This window comes from Mercenaria mercenaria, chromosome 5 (assembly GCF_021730395.1).
Source record: "Mercenaria mercenaria strain notata chromosome 5, MADL_Memer_1, whole genome shotgun sequence".
Taxonomy (NCBI): Eukaryota; Metazoa; Mollusca; class Bivalvia; order Venerida; family Veneridae; genus Mercenaria; species Mercenaria mercenaria.
Window position 1 is genome coordinate 36375367 of NC_069365.1, and position 19728 is coordinate 36395094.

At 36.7% G+C, this 19728-nt stretch overlaps 1 protein-coding gene across 3 annotated transcripts; it reads left to right on the plus strand.

The window, feature by feature from the left end:
- Positions 1-9911: 9911 nt before the first annotated feature.
- Positions 9912-19486, plus strand: LOC123556892 (leukocyte elastase inhibitor-like). Of its 3 annotated transcripts, none has more exons than XM_045347954.2 (3): positions 9912-10021; positions 10631-10747; positions 18005-19486. In XM_045347954.2, the coding sequence occupies exon 3, from the start codon at positions 18012-18014 to the stop codon at positions 19245-19247; it is 1236 nt and encodes a 411-aa protein (XP_045203889.2). In that variant the 5' UTR covers positions 9912-10021; positions 10631-10747; positions 18005-18011; the 3' UTR covers positions 19248-19486. The 3 variants fall into 3 exon arrangements, with proteins under 3 accessions (XP_045203889.2, XP_053399176.1, XP_053399177.1); XM_053543201.1 differs by having other exon boundaries at positions 10631-10743; XM_053543202.1 differs by lacking the exons at positions 9912-10021; positions 10631-10747 and adding an exon at positions 16732-16888.
- The last annotated feature ends 242 nt before the right edge of the window (positions 19487-19728 follow it).

Sequence of the window (19728 nt, forward strand, 5' to 3'; positions counted from 1 at the left end):
CATAGTCTTGGACCAATAGTACAGAAACTTCCATCATTAAATATTTTGCACTTGTTGTATGGAACAACATAACTACATTCAGAACTGTCTGTCTATCTCAAACCTTGTCTACTTGGAACATACTCTGTAAGCGATGTTAAATAGATAGGTGATCTGCTAATGAGACAGTTATACATGAACGAAAGTATCTTAAACTAAATTGTTGCTTTCACCGACAACCAATGTAAGTCATATAATGCTTGTTTGGAACTGTCAAATTTCCTCCTGTCTGTTAAGGACACGTTTTGCGCACATATTTTGAATACGGTGCATCTTACGCACCTTAACGTTAGTTTTCTTTACATTTTAACCGTTGTCAGTGTTGAAATTACTTTGTTCAGACGAACATCTTTCTGGTGATATTAGGTCAACTGGAAACGTTGTTCAATATAATTTACAGGGTGAAATTTTACTTTGAAATGAGTATGTTCCCTGAAACCTTCAAAATTATAGGGATCATCTAATAGCCGTGGAGAACCTCTCAAAAAGTTTGGGCACTCTGGGATTAACCCTTCTCTAGTAATTGGTTGGATTTGAGTTTGCTATTCAAGGTCAATTTGAACTTGACCTATGATATTTCAACCCATAGATGGCATCACATGAGGAGCATATCCACAGAGTTAAATGACTCAACGCAAACCTTTCTTATTTCTGGATATTGGCAAGACAAGACCTCGAGCATTTATCTTAAAACAACACCCTCAACAGGAAGAGGATCATCTTACGGTCATTACGAATGTCTCTTACAGATTGAGAAGTCTAGGCCTAAGTCTAATCTGGTATTTTGTCAGACGTTTTGATGTTCCCAGTTACCTTGTCCTACCAAAATAAGCAGTGGTACCAACCTTCGTACCAAGTTCTTGTTCTCTAGCTCTAACCATTGGTTTGCTTATTGACTGGACTAAGGTTTGCTGCTATGTAAATTCATCTCCCAACCCCAAAATAAATATGGATTATTTACTGCTAATAAAGAACAGCAATACCAATTTTTAGTATTCTGGGCCTAAGTCTTGACCGAATGGTCGAATTAGAAAATGCTGTTCAAGGCAACAGTGACTATGGTCTTTGATCAAGAAAACCAAAAATAAGTACGGGTCATCCACTTGTCACGATCAACCACCTACCAAATCTGAGGACTACATACTTCGCCATGATCCTCTTACTGGTCAAAGAATAATTTGCTGATCAGTCAGTGGTATACTGGTATTGAGTGAAACTGAATGTCTGAAACTATCCAGGAGATGCAGAATCGATGGATACCAAACTTGGTATTTCTGTGGAAATGTCATTTTTAATTATCATATAACATAGTTTTCTCCGACAAGTATACATAGAAAGAATAGCTGGCACAATAGACAGCGCGCTCGACTCTTTCAAAGCGGGCACATCTTGTAATGACGGCGTCAGAGTCATGGCCCTTGTGTCATATAATGCGGAGATGATGAGATATATTTTAAGCATTAAGCAAATCCAGTAAGTATTTCCAGAGATAAAGAGAAAGTGCATCAAAACTTTAAAAAAGGCGTGGAGGCAGAACGGTGGCTGACTCCGACGCCGGGTCCAGTCGGTAAGCTCTCCATATACTTCGTATAGTTTAGCTAAAATGCATTCTAAGGTAACGCCACATTGTGACAGGAAAGGCCGTACCGGCGACAGTAACCATCAGAACAAATCAACACCCTTTACAATATTTACAAATTTATTTACAAAAGATGATTATTAACAATGAATAGATATGAAAAGAAAAAAAAACTGATTATAAGAAAGAAAAAAAAAGAAAGTTCAGTATCTCTAGATACAAAAGTTCTTAAATTCCATTCTAATCTGACGTGACACAGTTCTTTAATTCAATTGTGAACTTTAAGTAGCACAAACAAAACGTAGCTCAAAATCCAGTCCCTTTAAACCGTGAATACGTTGATTCCGTGTTGGCTCCCTATGGTGGTAGGTGATTGCATCCCTGAGCTGACTTCAGAGGATAACAAAAATCATCGTCTTTGCGGTTTACGGCACAACCATGGGACGAAAGCTCTGCGCTGGGAATATCACATCCAGGCGAGTGAAGACAAGTGAACCTCGGGCATTGTACTTCCGGGTTATGACATCACCAGGTAAATCGTCTGGCGGAAGAAGCTCGATCGAGCATAAATTTCTAGCAAGAAAATAATTCAGACATAGATTCGTCTATAAAGTCGTAAGGTGGTGTGCCTAAGGCATATCTAGTCCAGTCTATTTAAAGGATAATGTCCCGCCAAATACTAAATTTCATGGGATTCACGGCTAAGCCGTGGACTCCGACTATTTGTGTTTCCACGGGATTCACGATATAGCCGGGGAATCTAACTACTTTGGCGCGGATTTAAATTGACAATTTGAGGCCCATTATAGTGGTTTTGGGGATAAAAACATAAATTACTGAAGTTTATAAAATATCAACTTTCTTATTACTGAACAGAATTTAATGAAATTTACATGGAAATTTAAGTTATGAAATACAGAAAAACATGAGAGGTATTTCATGCGTGAAATCTGACATTTACCTCAATAACTCAAAAATTTACAAAACATGATGCAATATCTGCATTTACACTACAGATAAAATAAGGCCCGTATGTCAATTTGTGACACACGTCCCCCCTTAAAAAGAAAATTTATAATTTTCTTAAATGAAAACAAAGTGACATACTGAAAATAGCAAACACAACAAAAAAAAAAAAACACACTGTCACTATCTGTACATCATATAATATAGCCACCTGTCTACACTCTACTCAAATAATCTGCGCCTACATTTTCTCTACCAGGAATTGCTCTAATACTGATCCTATATGGCTGCAATGCCAATGCCCATCTCATCAGCCTGGAATTGCTAAGTTTCGCTTTATTCAAATAAGTGAGCGGCTGATGATCTGTCTCTAATACAAAGTCTTTACCGAACAAATACCGGTGAAACTTAGCTACTGCCCATACTATCGCTAAACACTCCTTCTCTATCACTGAGTACTTTTGCTCCCTAGGTAGCAATTTTCTACTAGCATACGCTACAGGTAATTTCTCTCCATCACTTTCCTGAAGCAATACTGAGCCTAAACCTAAATCTGAAGCATCTACTCTCAATATAAAAGTCTGATCTAAATCTGGCAACTTCAAAATAGGCGGACCCATTAAGCTAGCCTTCAAAGTCTGGAAAGCCTTTTCTTGACTTTCACCCCACTCTACAAGATTTGGCTGACCCTTTTTCGTCAAATCTGTGAGCGGAACTGCAATGGCGGCAAAATTTGGGATAAACTTTCTGTAAAATCCAACTACACCTAAGAATGAACGTATTGCCTTCTTGGTTTTCGGTCTTTCGGCATCCTGTATAGCCTGTACCTTATTTGGAACTGGTTCAAGGGTCTGAACATCTCCTATCATGTGCCCTAAACATTCTAACTTCTGAAAACCTATAAAACACTTAGTCGGTTTTGCGGTTAACTTAGCCTCTCTTAGTCTGGTTAACAACTCAGAAAGTGCTACTACATGTTCAGGCCATGTGATTGTATACACCAGGATATCATCTATGAAGCTATCCGAGTGCCCTAGGTCCTTCAAAACCTTCCGCATCAGTCTACAAAACGTTGCTGGTGCGTTAACTAATCCAAAGGGCATCTTACGGAATTGAAACAAACCTTTCGGGGTTTCAAAAGCAGTCATGGGTTTAGCCTTTTCAGACAAAGGAACCTGCCAGTAACCTTTGCTCAAGTCTAGCTTAGAAAAATACCTATACTTAGATAGCTTTGAAAACATCTCCTCCATGTTTGGCATAGGTTCCGCATCGAAAACCGTCAGTTTGTTGACCTGGCGAAAATCTATACAGAACCTTATACTGTTATCTTTTTTCCTTATGAGGACAATAGGGGAGGAAAATGGAGCATTTGATGGTTCGATTACTCCCAACTCCAACATTTTATCTACTTCCTCTTTCACTACTGGCTGTGAATGAAAAGGAATAGGATAACCCTTTACTCTTATCGGATCTGTAGTTGACAACTGAATATCATGTTCAACTAAGTTAGTATTTCCAGGAATATCTGTCAGTACATCTGAGAAATTTTCTAACAAGTCTACTACTTCCTGCTTACATTCTACTGGTAACTCCGGATTTATCTCTACATCTTTGTACGTTTCTGTACCCTGCTTTATAGGACACAAAGCTATATCCTTTTCTACTCTACTTGAAAACTCATCACTACTTTCATTCGGATCTAATCTGTCATAATCTCTCTGATCCTCCTCTACAATAGCTGCTCCAACCTTACTTAAAATACCCTTATCTGGTATAGACTTACTATCATCCTTCCTTTCACAGTACTGTTTCAGCATGTTTGCATGAAACGTTTTCAACTTTCCGTCTACATCTATCCTGTAATCTAGTCTATTTACTACCTCTACTACTACGTAAGGACCCTTCCAATGTAACAACAACTTATTATGTTTCGTAGGTAACAATACAAGTACCTTACTACCTGCCTTAAACCTCCTATCTCTAGCCTTCCTATTGTAATACTTCTTGTATCTAGCACTACTTTTTGCTAACTGTTGCTGAGCTATCTTACACGTATCCTCCAACTTTTCTTGCAAATCCATAACATACTGGTAAGTGGTTTTAACCTCATCATTCTCCGTCTAACCAGCCCATAACTCTCTTAGCACAGTTATCGGTCCACGGATTGTTCTACCGTAAAGTAACTCAAAGGGAGAAAATCCCAAACTTTCTTGCGGAACTTCACGGTAAGCAAACAACATAGCATTCAAATACCTATCCTAATCTCTAGGTCTCTCACTACACATACGCTTCAACATTTGCTTCAAACTACCGTTAAATTTCTCTCCTAAACCGTTACACATAGGGTGATACGGTGTTGTAGTTAACTGCCTTAATGACAATAACCTATTAACTTCTGCCATAAGGTCTGACGTAAACTGCGATCCACAATCGGTAAGCATTTCCTCTGGCACTCCTAATCTACTATACATATCTACTAATGCTTCTGCTACTCTCTCAGTTTCAATACTAGGTAGTGCTATAGCTTCTGGATATCTAGTAGCATAATCTACCATAGTCAAAATGTACCTATTTTTCCTATCAGTCATAGGTTCGATCGGACCAACGATATCGACGGCAACTCTCTTAAACGGAGTATCAATCAAAGGCATTTTTCCTAACGGAACTTTACTTACTCTACCCTTAGCTATAGTACGTTGACAAATACTACATGACTGACAGTACCTTCTAACCTCTGCCATTACTCCTGGCCAGTAAAATTCGCCTAATACCCTATCACTAGTTTTCCTTATACCTAAATGGCCTGACAGTAACGAATCATGTGCAACTTTCATTACAGTTTCTCTAAGACATTTAGGTACAATCAACTGTCTACTTTTGTCTAAATTCTGGGCGGTATACTCTCTATATAACAATCTATTCTTTATCTCAAACCTAACTGAACCTTTACCTCTACACTGCTTAATCGTACCTTCCTCAGCCTTCTTTCTACACAAATCAAAAGTGCTATCTTTCTGTTGCTTTTCTAAGAATTCCTCTCTAGATACATCTAAAATCTGAGACGGAACTTTAAGCTTTACTTGCTTCTTAACTTTGGCTTGCGCCCTAGTTTCTACTGCTGACGCTAAGCTACTAAACTGAGGTTCTACAGCTCCCTCTACATTACCAATTATAACATCATTGGTAGGATTATCTACAACCAACGCCTCTACTGTACCCTTGAAATACGGACAATCAATATCTATTCTAGCTACATCTAGCCTATGTTCACTCCCATCTATGTACTTACATCTACGGGTTTTCTCTAAAAACTGACTTGCTTCTACTAAGTCCCGTTTCACTATCACACATGTACAACCTGTATCCCGCATAGCGATTACATCCCTACCATTACAAGTACCGGGTTTTGTAGGACATGTACTTACACAAAGCATACCTAACTCCTCTACATCACTTAGTTCTATAATACTATTTCCACCCTCTGACCTACTTGACTTACTCCTATCTCTATCTCTATTTCTTCCTCTACCTCTACTCCTAGATCGGTCACGGCCTCTACCTCTATTTCTATTTTCCTTACTATTTCTATTCTCCCCTTTACTACTTTCCTGTTCCTGCTCTACCTCTAACTCTGCTGCTGCATTGGCACTATTACCGCCGTACTTTCCACTCCTACAGTAATATGAGCTATGCCCTATTCGACCACACTTATTACACTTCAGTACACCAAGGGTGAAAACCTCTACCTCTATTAGCAACATTGCTACTACCTCTATTACTAGTGCCTACATTACGACTACTAGGATACTGTCTCTGAGGTATTTCATATGGTTTATAGCTCGGTCCTTATTGGTTCGATTCACGACATACTTGGGACCTCCTCGAGTCTTTGCAAACAAATCTGCATCTTCTGCTACATCTTTAGCTTTAACTAACCTCTTACTACTCAAATTCTGGTATAGTTCTCTATTACATACATCTAAAAATTGGTCCCTAAGAATAAAATCTAACAATCCTTCGTACGTTTTCTCTACCTTACTCAATCTAAGCCAACCATCTAAATATCTACTTATTCTGGCTAGAAACATCACAAAGGTCTCATTATCCCGAGCCTCTCAGTTCTAAACTTTTTCTTATAGCCATCGTCAGTGAGTTCGAACTGACGTAGCAAAGCGGCTTTCAGTTTATCATAATCCTTCCTATCTTCCGACGGAAGCCTATCAAAAACCTCTCTTGCCGTACCCTTTAGAAGGAACGGTAAGTTAAGTGACCATATCTCTTTATACCAATCCTGCGCAACAGCGTACGTTTCGTACACATTCAAGTACGCATCCATGGAATCAATTTTCTCATCAAAGGGAGTCATCTTAACCTTTACCTTATTCTTACTCATCTTTTCTAAGTCTGTCTTAAACTTATGCTCTGTTTCTAATTTCCTACTTTCTGCTTCCTCCTTCTCTGTTTCTAACTTCCTAGCTAACACTAACTTCTCCTTTTCCATTTCTAACTTATCCTGTTCTAACTTACGTCCGTATTCTAACTTATCTAATTCTAACTTACGTTCATACTCTATCTTTTCCTTCTGCAATCTAGCTTCTAACTCTAATCTTTCCTTCTCTGTCTCTAAACTACTTTGTCGTTCATATTCTATCTTTTCCTTCTGCAACCTAGCTTCTAACTCTAATCTATCTTTCTCTGCTTCTAATCTACTATGTCTTTCATCACGTTCCCTAGCCTGCTCTTCCTTAACAAAGTTACGTAACTCCTCTCCTTCATAACCTAACTCCTTTCCTACCTTCGTTAACTCTACTACACTAGTCATGATTACACTACGTTAACACTATATAACACTACGCACTACAGCTACTATAACAACCTGAGACACTAAATAAACAATCGTGAGGGAATACTAGACTACACTAGTTTACACTAAAGCTCTACAGTTACCACTGGAGCCAAAACAAAATACTATACTCTACGTATATACTACACCAAACGTCCTCACTAAAATAATAATACACTAAGTTGCGCAACAGTACTATGTGTCAATCAAGGTTGCATAGGCAACAATCAACAAAGTACAGTGACAGTAGGCTGTAACAATACCCTAGCCTTATCAAATATCAATCAACTGTAACACTTTAGTGTAACAAATAAAACAAATATAAATCAAAGTGCTTTATCCTAAGATAAAGTATAGGTATAACACAACTGTGTAGCACTAAAACTTAAAAGTAGGTAAAAGTATATGCAAGTAAACAAGCTTGCTAACACACACAAATAAAAAAAAAATAATACTGTATCTGGTATGTATACAGCACACTAATACCTAATAGGGTCACTGGGAGAAGTAGGGCGACGCACAAGTAAGAGTGAGTAGGATAACTCTCCTTGTCAAGGGCGGTCACTCTCAGCACAGATATATGATGGCTTAATCATAGAGTGACACAAAAACCCAAAAGAAAAATAAAAGGAACGAACTCACCCCAGAATCCAAGTGTCGTAAACAACTGTCTATCAGTCTGTGACCACAAAAGCTGGTTAGCTGAAGCTACGGATCTGTCTTGTCTTGTCTGAGGTAAGACGTCACTCTGAAAAATGAATAAAACTATTATATGTGTAACAATAAAACAAAACAAGAGGAATCTTTACAAATTATTGCTGCAGTTAAATGGGTGTTAATAATGTTCGAATAGCTACTGTGTCTGGTCGACCAATCCCACTTCTGACACCATTGTGACAGGAAAGGCCGTACCGGCGACAGTAACCATCAGAACAAATCAACACCCTTTACAATATTTACAAATTTATTTACAAAAGATGATTATTAACAATGAATAGATATGAAAAGAAAAAAAAACTGATTATAAGAAAGAAAAAAAAGAAAGTTTAGTATCTCTAGATACAAAAGTTCTTAAATTCCATTCTAATCTGACGTGACACAGTTCTTTAATTCAATTGTGAACTTTAAGTAGCACAAACAAAACGTAGCTCAAAATCCAGTCCCTTTAAACCGTGAATACGTTGATTCCGTGTTGGCTCCCTATGGTGGTAGGTGATTGCATCCCTGAGCTGACTTCAGAGGATAACAAAAATCATCGTCTTTGCGGTTTACGGCACAACCATGGGACGAAAGCTCTGCGCTGGGAATATCACATCCAGGCGAGTGAAGACAAGTGAACCTCGGGCATTGTACTTCCGGGTTATGACATCACCAGGTAAATCGTCTGGCGGAAGAAGCTCGATCGAGCATAAATAGAAAATAATTCAGACATAGATTCGTCTATAAAGTCGTAAGGTGGTGTGCCTAAGGCATATCTAGTCCAGTCTATTTAAAGGATAATGTCCCGCCAAATACTAAATTTCATGGGATTCACGGCTAATCCGTGGACTCCGACTATTTGTGTTTCCACGGGATTCACGATATAGCCGGGGAATCTAACTACTTTGGCGCGGATTTAAATTGACAATTTGAGGCCCATTATAGTGGTTTTGGGGATAAAAACATAAATTACTGAAGTTTATAAAATATCAACTTTCTTATTACTGAACAGAATTTAATGAAATTTACATGGAAATTTAAGTTATGAAATACAGAAAAACATGAGAGGTATTTCATGCGTGAAATCTGACATTTACCTCAATAACTCAAAAATTTACAAAACATGATGCAATATCTGCATTTACACTACAGATAAAATAAGGCCCGTATGTCAATTTGTGACACACATAGAATAAAGTTAATGATAATACCCGCTTGGCTCGGAGAATGTGTCGAATTTTATTATTTCATAACATTTCAGTCAATTGATTGTAAGTCGGATTGGAATATAGCCCATACAGAGGTAAATTTAACAATTAAAAAAAAAAACGAAAAACAATACAAAAACAAAAACAATGCAACTGAAAACATCTTTGTGGAAGTTTCTGTTTTGGCAAAACTTATTTTGAAATTGTGGTAACTTATACTTTAATTCAAATGATACCAACCGTGATTTATAGAAGTTGTAAGTGCTTGTTACAAGGTCGATTTATATTAAGTAAGCGTAGACCTAACTGTATCAGATAACTTAATTGTAACGGATTTCGTATATATATATATACGTGTCCCGCCATGAAATTTTTATCCCAAATGACACAAGCCTCGATTTCGGTAAAATGACGTTGAAGTTGACGTCAACAGCCATTACTTTAACAGATTTTAACAATCAATAATATCGGACGAAGATTTTTAAGTTTAAACGTTTCAACATTTAGTTATCGCACTGGTAGTGAAATATCACAAATAATGAGTGAATTAGCGAATTGTTTCCCTTTGAAATCTACACGCCCATAACGGTGTATACATGTGCGAAACTGGGTCAGAGAAAACATGCAGTTATTGCTCTGAATATACGCGGATATTTAAAGTGCATTGCGGATTTATTGATTGTTATGGTAAGTGTTTATTTTCATTATAAATTTATTCGTAATTTAAGTAAAAAAAATGGACAGACCGCTTCGTTTGTTGATGTAACGAAGATAAAACTTGGCAGCGAAAAATGACCGTGTTGACATTTCGATTCGACTGTCTGTTGTGAAATACTTTTAATATCTTTTCTGTATATTTGTAAATTTTAATGATGGCAGAATATACGTGTAGCCAAGACAGTCAGGCCCGCCATCTATCTACAATATTAAGTACATTCTGTATTAAATTTTCTGTCTAGAAATTGTAAATGCACAGGAATATTGTAAGATATCGTACACTGTTTTAACTGTCACAGATGAGAACTGGTGAATAATTACATGGTCATTATGCACATACAGTAGAATCTATGACAATTGGAAAAGAAAAGTAAAATAACATAGGTAAAGTGGTGTTTTAAATTGTCACTTTTTGTTGTAATAGCAACTAAAATAGACCTCCTGAAAATTTCTAAAAATTTCTACATGCAATTTACATAAAAACTGTTGTTTTTTTTTCATTCTAACTACTGCCAGTACTGGTAGACAGCATGCTGGTAGGCTACTAAATAAATGATTTTTTTGGTTTATATTTTTCAGGACAACCTCCAGCAGTAAGAGATATAAAGGTTCACTGCAGTTTTGACTATGCTCAACATGTATAATTTGTACACATACTATGCTCAGCAAGTGGAGTTGCTTTGAATTCTCATGTAGGTATAACATTTTAAAGTTAGTGTTTACATTCATATCAGTGTCAGTATAATCTGGACAAAACATTAGTCGTTCTCACGCAAATTGCCCAGTATTTATATGCAATGAAAACACTTGATATTTAAAAGTTAAAAATCGTGTCACTGATGGACTTGCTGATGGATTGAAGGTTGAGGGTGGGGGTCAGGAGGGATGTGGGATATTACACAGATTTTTTTTCAGTATTTTTGGAAGGGTACCGGTACCTGTGCAATTGGGAAAAATCGCGTTGTTTTTTTGTCAAATTGGAAAATTTCATAAAGCACATTTTATAGTAATTAATTCAATGTAACAACTAAAAGACTCTAAAATCTGTTTCATCATTAATACAGTCATTTAAACATCATTTTACAGAGCATTATCTCTGTTTTTAGCAGTCTTGGTCTTTTCTATAACATCTCATGACATTGTGAGGATGAATGTGTAGATTCACTCGTGGGAAATGGCAGTTGCAGTTAGCAAGACCAACAGTGACAGACCTCTCTTTCCCCTTTTTTGCTCTTCTTCTTGAACATTTTGTAGTTTTGAAAACATTCCATCGTTTTTTTTCTTCATTTCCAGCTGCCTGTATCTTTTTTGGTAGCAATTTGCTGTTGTTTGACACTTTATCAGTAAAACGGGAACTGATGCAAATAACGATCGTACCTCCAATAACCTACTAATAATCTGTTTCGTCCTCAATCCCGCATTCATTTACATCGGTACTTATGAAACGTTTGAGTGTAAAACAGATGGAAAGTATTCGGCGCCTATAGAATTTACGCAGTTGTAAAAAATCACAATTCGGTGCATGTAAAATTTATGCAGTCGTAAAAACACAATGCGATGCATGTCACGGCCGATTTACTTTCAGTTTTATTTTTTGGATAGCCATTGGGAATTAATTTTTACAGACGATTGGGAAAAATCGACACTGTTTGGCATTTGGAACGGTACCGTTTATCGTATACAGGTCAAATATATGCAGTCAAACCAGACTGCATAACCTCCCTTGGGGACTGAAAATGCTGGTATTTGTGAAAGCATTTTTTTTCAAGACAGGTGACGTATGACCATAGTATGCAGGTTATATGTATTTGGGAGTTACGGGTCTGACTGCATAAGGGAGTTCATCGGTTATTAAGAGAAGGGTAAATGTACCAAGTAATATAGCAAAAACAAAACAAGATTATGTAGGATAAGGCCGTGACTTTATTATAAATTTCTAAATGAAAATTATGGCATATTTTAAATATGTAGCATGGTATATAGGAAAATGATGAGAAAATATGAAAGACAAAGCTCCAAAAGCTAAAATGCATGGAAGCAACATAGCAGCGCGAAGGTGCAGAAAACTATGAAAATAAGCGCAGTACATACCAGACCTAATAGGAAATTGTAGGTTCTAGTAAATCGCACTAATGAGAAACGAGGCAAAGATGCTCTGAGATCTCTATGACATGAGATGATATATCAACAAAAATATTCTTCCTAGGTTAAGTAAATACGAAATGAAATATAACACTAAGATCAAAATAAGATCCGATGTAAGTTGAGAAAGTCTTCAACAAACAAACCCACAATATTAATAAAATATTGAAAAATTGGTTTTAATGTAATAATCTTTATATGAACAAACGGACCCGGTGCGAGGGAATGGTTATAGCAAACTATGCTACAATAATAATATAATCCATCCAAGCGATTGACTGAGCTAACCGGCAGACTGGAAACGTAAAAAAGGGGGGTTTACATGTCTGTTTCAACATAACACATGTGTTAGAGGTTTGTAGCAAAGTGATCCACAAATTATATAATATGTACGGACCTACACGTACATATAATAAATTCAACTTTCGACTGATCACTAATAATCGAATGGCCGATAAGTTGAATAACCCTGTTTATATAAGACACAGTCAATCCATGGGCCTGGCGAATGGCCGACAACATGGTCAAGGCCCCCTCTAACGGTTAAAGGGCGCCCGCCCAGTAACACCAATAATAAGAGATGACCTACCGAGTGCGAGGTTGCAGATACGAGAAGGTCAACCTAGACAAGTGAGCTTTTATTTTTGATACTGCCGCAGTATACAAGAATAAAATATTTTTTGGATTATGAAATATTGCTCACAACACGGACAAAAATTAAAATGAAATTAGAATTGACTTGAGCCAAACATTTTGATAAAAAAGACTTTCTTCACTGTACCCCGAATAAAGATTACAATTTGTAAGCGCCATTAAGTCACGACAATAAAATAATTCCAGTTTGATGAAATCAGATCAATGCAAGTAATGTATGTTTACTAATAAAATCAAGTTTATATACACATACGCACCTTTTTTCTCCCTCACTTCGTTCGACCGAAAAAAAAATTATTTCTTTCTTTAACTATATAACTAATACTAAACAAACAGGTTTCAAAGATGGTGGTTATTCCAATAACACAATACATCAACAGAACGCCTTCAAAATATATATAGACAGAAATACCACAATTCTTTCCAAATATGCATGTACTTAAGCAATCAATATGCCGAAAGAAAGATAAAATATACCAGACTATTTATGAACATATGCAATAAGACAGAATACAGAATGGACAGTTCATATGTAATATGACAAATACTTGTCATAATATCTTAATCTTTACACATTATTATTATTATTTATATTTTTTAATTTCATCTAAAAACTACCCAGAAAGACAGGTTAATCATCGTATGCTGCGAGCCGGCTGCCCCGACTCTAACTCTTTTCTATTTTTTATAACGTTGGGGGTTGAGGGGTGGGGGTAGGGAGAATCCGAGGCTCTGACCAGCGAACAGGCTCTCTCCACCCCCTGCTTTCTGAGTATTTATCAACATCAGTATTTCTAGTAGATAAAATAAATGTGCCAAACAGAACAAAAACAACACGAAAAAAACTGGGTAATGTTCGTGAGCTGTCATTGAATTATAAATCGATGAATTTCTTACAGAAATATTTCAGTTATGTTTTTTTACAGAATAAATGACTTTAAGACCATCTCTTCATATTTCTGCAAATACTGTGCCAGGATTTGACGAACCTGCATGTTATCGCTTTGTGTAGTAAACCTACGCTAATTCATGATATTTTCGTGCTTAAATTTAAACCAAATTTAACAAAAAACAAGAAAGAACCATAAAGTACCAAAAAGAAAAAGATAGTAACATTCGGAATGTTTATAAATGGATACATGCAGTTTAAAATCAAGTCGGTTCCATTCAACCGTATTGTTCCATGGTGATTAAATGTACCAACAGAAGCATACTAGCAAAATTGAGTTTATACACACATACTGTAAAGAGTTTGTTCTCCAATAAACCACAGATTACCGAAGCGGCGTGACATGTTTGGTGCAGCAGTACATTTTGTGGCAGGGTTCAGCAGTATGGTACACCATTGTGACCCTGAAGTAAATTTAACTTGACGGCAGAAATATGTTAAAAACAACAAAGTTACTGTAATGGGAAGGGTTGGAGGGAATGTTTGTAAACGATCTGTCCTCTACGGATTAACGATAAAGAATGTACTTGTCACTGCACTAAATTTGCCCATGAAAAACCCGTGGGATTAAAACTTATCAGACTAGTATTTGAACTGATACGCCTAAAAATACAAATACAGGTGTGGATTAGCTGTGAGGCGTTATGTTAGGCAAGACGATACCCACCAAAATTAAAATAATTTATTTCTTAAGAGAACATAAATTTACTTAATATTAGAAAAATCAAAAGTCCGTAGCTCGTAGACATGTCGCAGATGACATTGGCCAATCCCCGCACGGGTATCTTTAGGAGGCCTTGCGCTGATCGTGCAGCCAACGCACGATTTTTCATGGACATATTGCCCAAAAGAAATCGTACGGTGATTGTAGACTCGTGGTACCTTCGTATAATTCCTCATAAGGCTAGATCTAATATTCGTACAAAGTCCATAACAAAAACAAACACTTATACAGTGATGCATTTGTGATATCAGCATCTAATCCGTATTCACTTGTCTTTTTGAACTTTCAGTAAGTAAGACTTTTGAGCTCGAGTTTCCTTTGATGAAGGAATCTGTCAGTTATAGCCGATCAATCTAAATATATGATGGTTGTAATAACAAGTTTCTGTATTGATAGATACAACCAACCTTCTGTAAAATCGCCAGATTCAATATTGAAACATTAGGTAAAAATCTGTAAAAAGCTGCTGGGGCTCAAGCCAGTGATCCTTTGAGAGACGGTCATCACAAGACTTTTTACAAAGGTTACAACGTCAATAGTAGTAAACATATCTAAGCTGGCGAGCGTAGCGAGCCGAAAAAACCCAAAGAATGGACATTCAAGGGTATCTTTGTGTAATGAAAATGCAAGTTTTGCCGAAAAAAGGGGTGCGATCGCACCCGTCGCACATCCCCTGGTCACGCCCTTGTAATACAATCGGCGAAAAGACAACGTTTGGCGGGGCAGCGTTTGGTTTGGTGACGTTTTGCGGGGCGCCATAACGACGTTCGGCGGGGCGACAGTTTGTGGGGCGCTTTAGTGTGTCGCTGCGGCAAAACTAAATAACTATATGGCACAAATCAGCCACCAGAACAGACTTTTTCGGTGTAAATATATGAGCCGTGCCACGAGAAAACCAACATAGTGGGTTTGCGACCAGCATGGATCCAGACCAGCCTGCGCATCCGCGCAGTCTGGTCAGGATCCATGCTGTTCGCTTTTAAAGCCTACTGCAATTAGAACAACCGTTAGCGAACAGCATGGATCCTGACCAGACTGCGCGGATGCGCAGGCTGGTCTGGATCCATGCTGGTCGCAAAGCCAATCTGTTGGTTTTCCCATGGCACGGCTCATATATGTATACGACTACGCAAATGTACACGTATTTCGACACGGCCTCAGTAGCAATTTATGAATTATCATCAGATAAATTAGAGTTTCTTTGGGCTCCTAAACTGGCAAGTTTTTATTCAGGCTCTGTTCTCGTTTCGATTTGTACCTGGTCCGAGTTACTATTTACATAAAATCACTTTTATTATTGCAATTTATATAATTATTTTATGCACTCTATAGTATCATATCAGGCTACTCTCTTCTGATATCAATATTATCAGGTCGAGGTTGATATGAGCTGGAAGGGGTGAGGGAATCACATGTGTCATCATCTTTTATTTTGTAAAATTGACTTCTGAATCAAAATAAAAATAAATTCAAATTTTACGGATTTATAAGTTCATCCCCTCCTGAAACATCTGAACGAAACAAATTACAATATGAATATTTATTGAAAGATCATCCTCTCGAATAAACCAAAATTTGCAGTTTATTTTTTTACACTTTTAAACATATGATTTAACTCAGGCAGCAGCTACATCACATGCCCCAAAACTGAAAATTTCACTTTCAGGTCCAGACTCAGTCACAGAGAAATCAAAGATTTTAAAATGACTAAATTTACAATGTTATAATTATAATAAAACGAACACTTTTGTTTTTTACTTGATAAAATTAGATGCCTTATGCGGTAATGGTATGTCATATGGCGACTTTCCAGATTTTCATAATGGGGAAAAACCGCAGATGCCCATCCGTGAATTATCCAAGCACGGAGGGACCCTTAGTAGGTAGAAACACACACTTTCCATAAGCTAGCTCGATGGCTTCCCCATATTCGACGGCAAGCGATTTGAAGTCAACGACGCGAATGTACCGTGAATGAATGAGGTACATATGATAAAAAAACAGGGTATGCGCGCTGTAAACTTATTTCGATGTAGATGGCTTGGCAATAACGTAGATATTTTATGTTTTAAAGGAGTAAATAGAGATTTTATTTTAGATTCTTTTCTCTCTGGGCTTACCTCAATGTCAAAGATAAAGATATATTGTATTTTCTTTTCAAAAATGCAAATAAAGAGGATTTTTATGGCAACTGATGCCGGTAGCATATTGAAGTAACTGGGTAGCCCAAAGTCACCGAAGTTTAATTGGTCAGATAAGATAACCGGAACACCAAAGTACGATATCATTTTTATCAGTGAGATTATCTGGTTTATAGTGTTTGAGTGTATGGACTTATAGTGTATTTGTCAGCTAGGTATAGAGACAGGTAAATTTGCATTGTTATAAGTTAAAAATGAATGAAAAACATAGTATTTCTATATGTAGTTTGTTGAACTTTAAAACATATATCTAATGTTATAAAATGTCTGTACATACTGAATAATTATGATTGAGTATACTTTTAAAACTTCTTTATATTCCGGTTGCATTAATGTAAGACAGTGATGTAAATTTATATTGCTTATATAGTATCAGTTCTTCATTTAATACGTTAAGCACACAAGTACGTTAAAACACACACCATTTATGTATAGCAATTATTCCATTTATGATTATTGTTCATAACATTTACTCTGATCCTTCATGGTCGTTCCTTTTGTGGTTATATAAGCATGACTATTTTAAGGTGCGCACGTGTATAAAATTAAATGCTATCATAAATAGAAAACGATAATGAAAACATTATCGGAAAAGTCGATTATAACTTTTTTTGGTAATTCAGGGTTTACTTCATTTCTTTATAGTCAATACGATTCAAAAGTAGTACAATGTATTTGTCACGGATAATGGTTTCATTACACGATTCCGCTTTTCTCAATATTAACATAAACATGTTATCGCTACAAATACCGTGCGAGAGTAGTACATACAAACTCATGAACAACAATTTCTTAAATATTTCTCAACTTCTTGAGTGGTAGTCACGCTTCGTTCAGAGTAATTACCACCGTATCTTCTATTTTTAAGCATATTCAATGAATATTAGGACAGTCGTCTTGGATTAATCTTGTTAAATATTAATATGAAGCATTTCTACAGTTCTTGTGAAAAAATACCAGAATCAGATATAGTTTTGCTTAGTTTCAGTATATTCAAGATAACCAATTTCTTCCTAGGTTATGGAACTTGGTGTTTTAAGAAATACTTCATGTTACTTTATCAGAACTAAATTCGTTGATATGAAGAAAACTTTATGAAAATAAACATTTGTAAAAGTTTTTTTTTTTTAATGTAAATGACTAAGAAATAAATATCTAGTCCTAATGTCATCGTTTCTATTTTTTCTCTAAATGTATAATGAACATATTTAAAAGGAGAACTAGACATCAATGTTTATAACATGCTAAACACTTGTTCAACTTGAATTTTCGAATTTTTTCAGATAAAACATGGCGTCACCCAGAAGAGATATATCGGATTGTGTAAATGAGTTCACTTTATCTATGTATCGGCAAATCACAGCTGACAAACCTTCCGAAAATATCTTCATATCACCAAGTAATGTGGCCGTCGTAATGACAATGGTATATGTTGGAGCTAGAAAACAATCAGAAGAACAAATGGCTAAAACACTGAGACTCACCAATATGGAAAGGCGGTATGTACTTCAGCAAATGGAGAGATTTGTTGAAAAAGTAGAAAAAGGGAGTAAATATATTACCATAAAGACTGCAAATAGCTTGTTTCCTCATTCTGATAAAAGAATTTTAGAAGAATATGTGTCAACTGTGAAGAAATACTTCAGAACAGATGTAAAACCAAAGGATTACACAAGCGAACCAGATAAATCTAGGCTTGAGATAAACACATGGGTTGAAGAAAATACTAATGGAAAAATCAAAGACCTTTTACCAGAAGGAGCTTTGAACTCACTTACAGCCATGGTGATCGTGAACACTTTATACTTCAAAGGAAACTGGGAGATTCCTTTTGATTCAAAATATACTGAAACAAAAGACTTCGTCAAATTGAACGGCGATAAGGTCAACGTTAGAATGATGAGAGCGAAAAAGATGGAAGATGTCCGCTACTGTAAAAATCGGAAGCTGAATTGCAAAGTACTTAAGCTGAGCTATGAATACAGCAAGATCGGAATGGTAATTGTTCTACCAAAGGAGAACGATGGATTGCTGGCCCTGGAAAGAAAACCCAGTTTGGATACTCTGAGGGGTCTTGTAAGTGGCCTTGATTTAGTCACCGCGGATGTCTCTTTGCCCAAGTTCAAACTGGAATCGTCAGTCCAGCTCAAGCAACTGCTGTCTGCATTAGGAATGGTAGATGTGTTTGATATGGACAAAGCTGATTTGTCAGGAATGGGAAACGATCTGTTTGTTTCGGAAGTATATCACAAGACATTTATTGACGTCAACGAAGAGGGTACTGAAGCGGGCGCCGCTACAGCAGCTGTTGAAGTATCAAGGAGTTTAGAGGAAACATACAGATTCAATGCCGATCATCCTTTTCTTTTTATGATTTGGCATCATGGACTTGATGTTCCGTTGTTTATTGGCAGACTGTTAGAACCGTCGACTGTTGCAGAGGCAAGTTTTAAGCATAAAAGGCAAAGGTCCAGAACGAATGATGTAGAACATACAAAAAGACGGAGACAAGATTTTACCTGGTAAAAATATTTGCCATCTTAAATGGTTTCATCAGACTAACTTGAATGTTTTGTCAAAGTTGAAAACGTATGTATATCCATTGGATAGAGATACATGCAATATGATAATCATGCAATAAAGATTCAAAAGTTAATAGTATATGATCAACAAATATATGCGTTTTGTATTCAGTGTACTTAATGGAAACGTATGTTTACAAACATTATGGAATTTATTAGAATAATATAGAAGTAGCAAACGTTTAGTTTCTCTTTATTTTTGGCTGCCAAGAAAATGACCTTTTTGGTAGACGGACGCAAATATGGAATGCGTACACTTTTCCCCCACCCCTGCAGTACATTTGCCCACCCCCAATGAAAAATTGGCTGCTTCACATTTCCTATCCATGTTGAACGGGTAAATAGTACATTTACTTTCAGTGCCTTATTCTGAAACGGACACTTTCTACCCCCTTCCCCACCCCTAGATGTTATTGTCCCCAAAT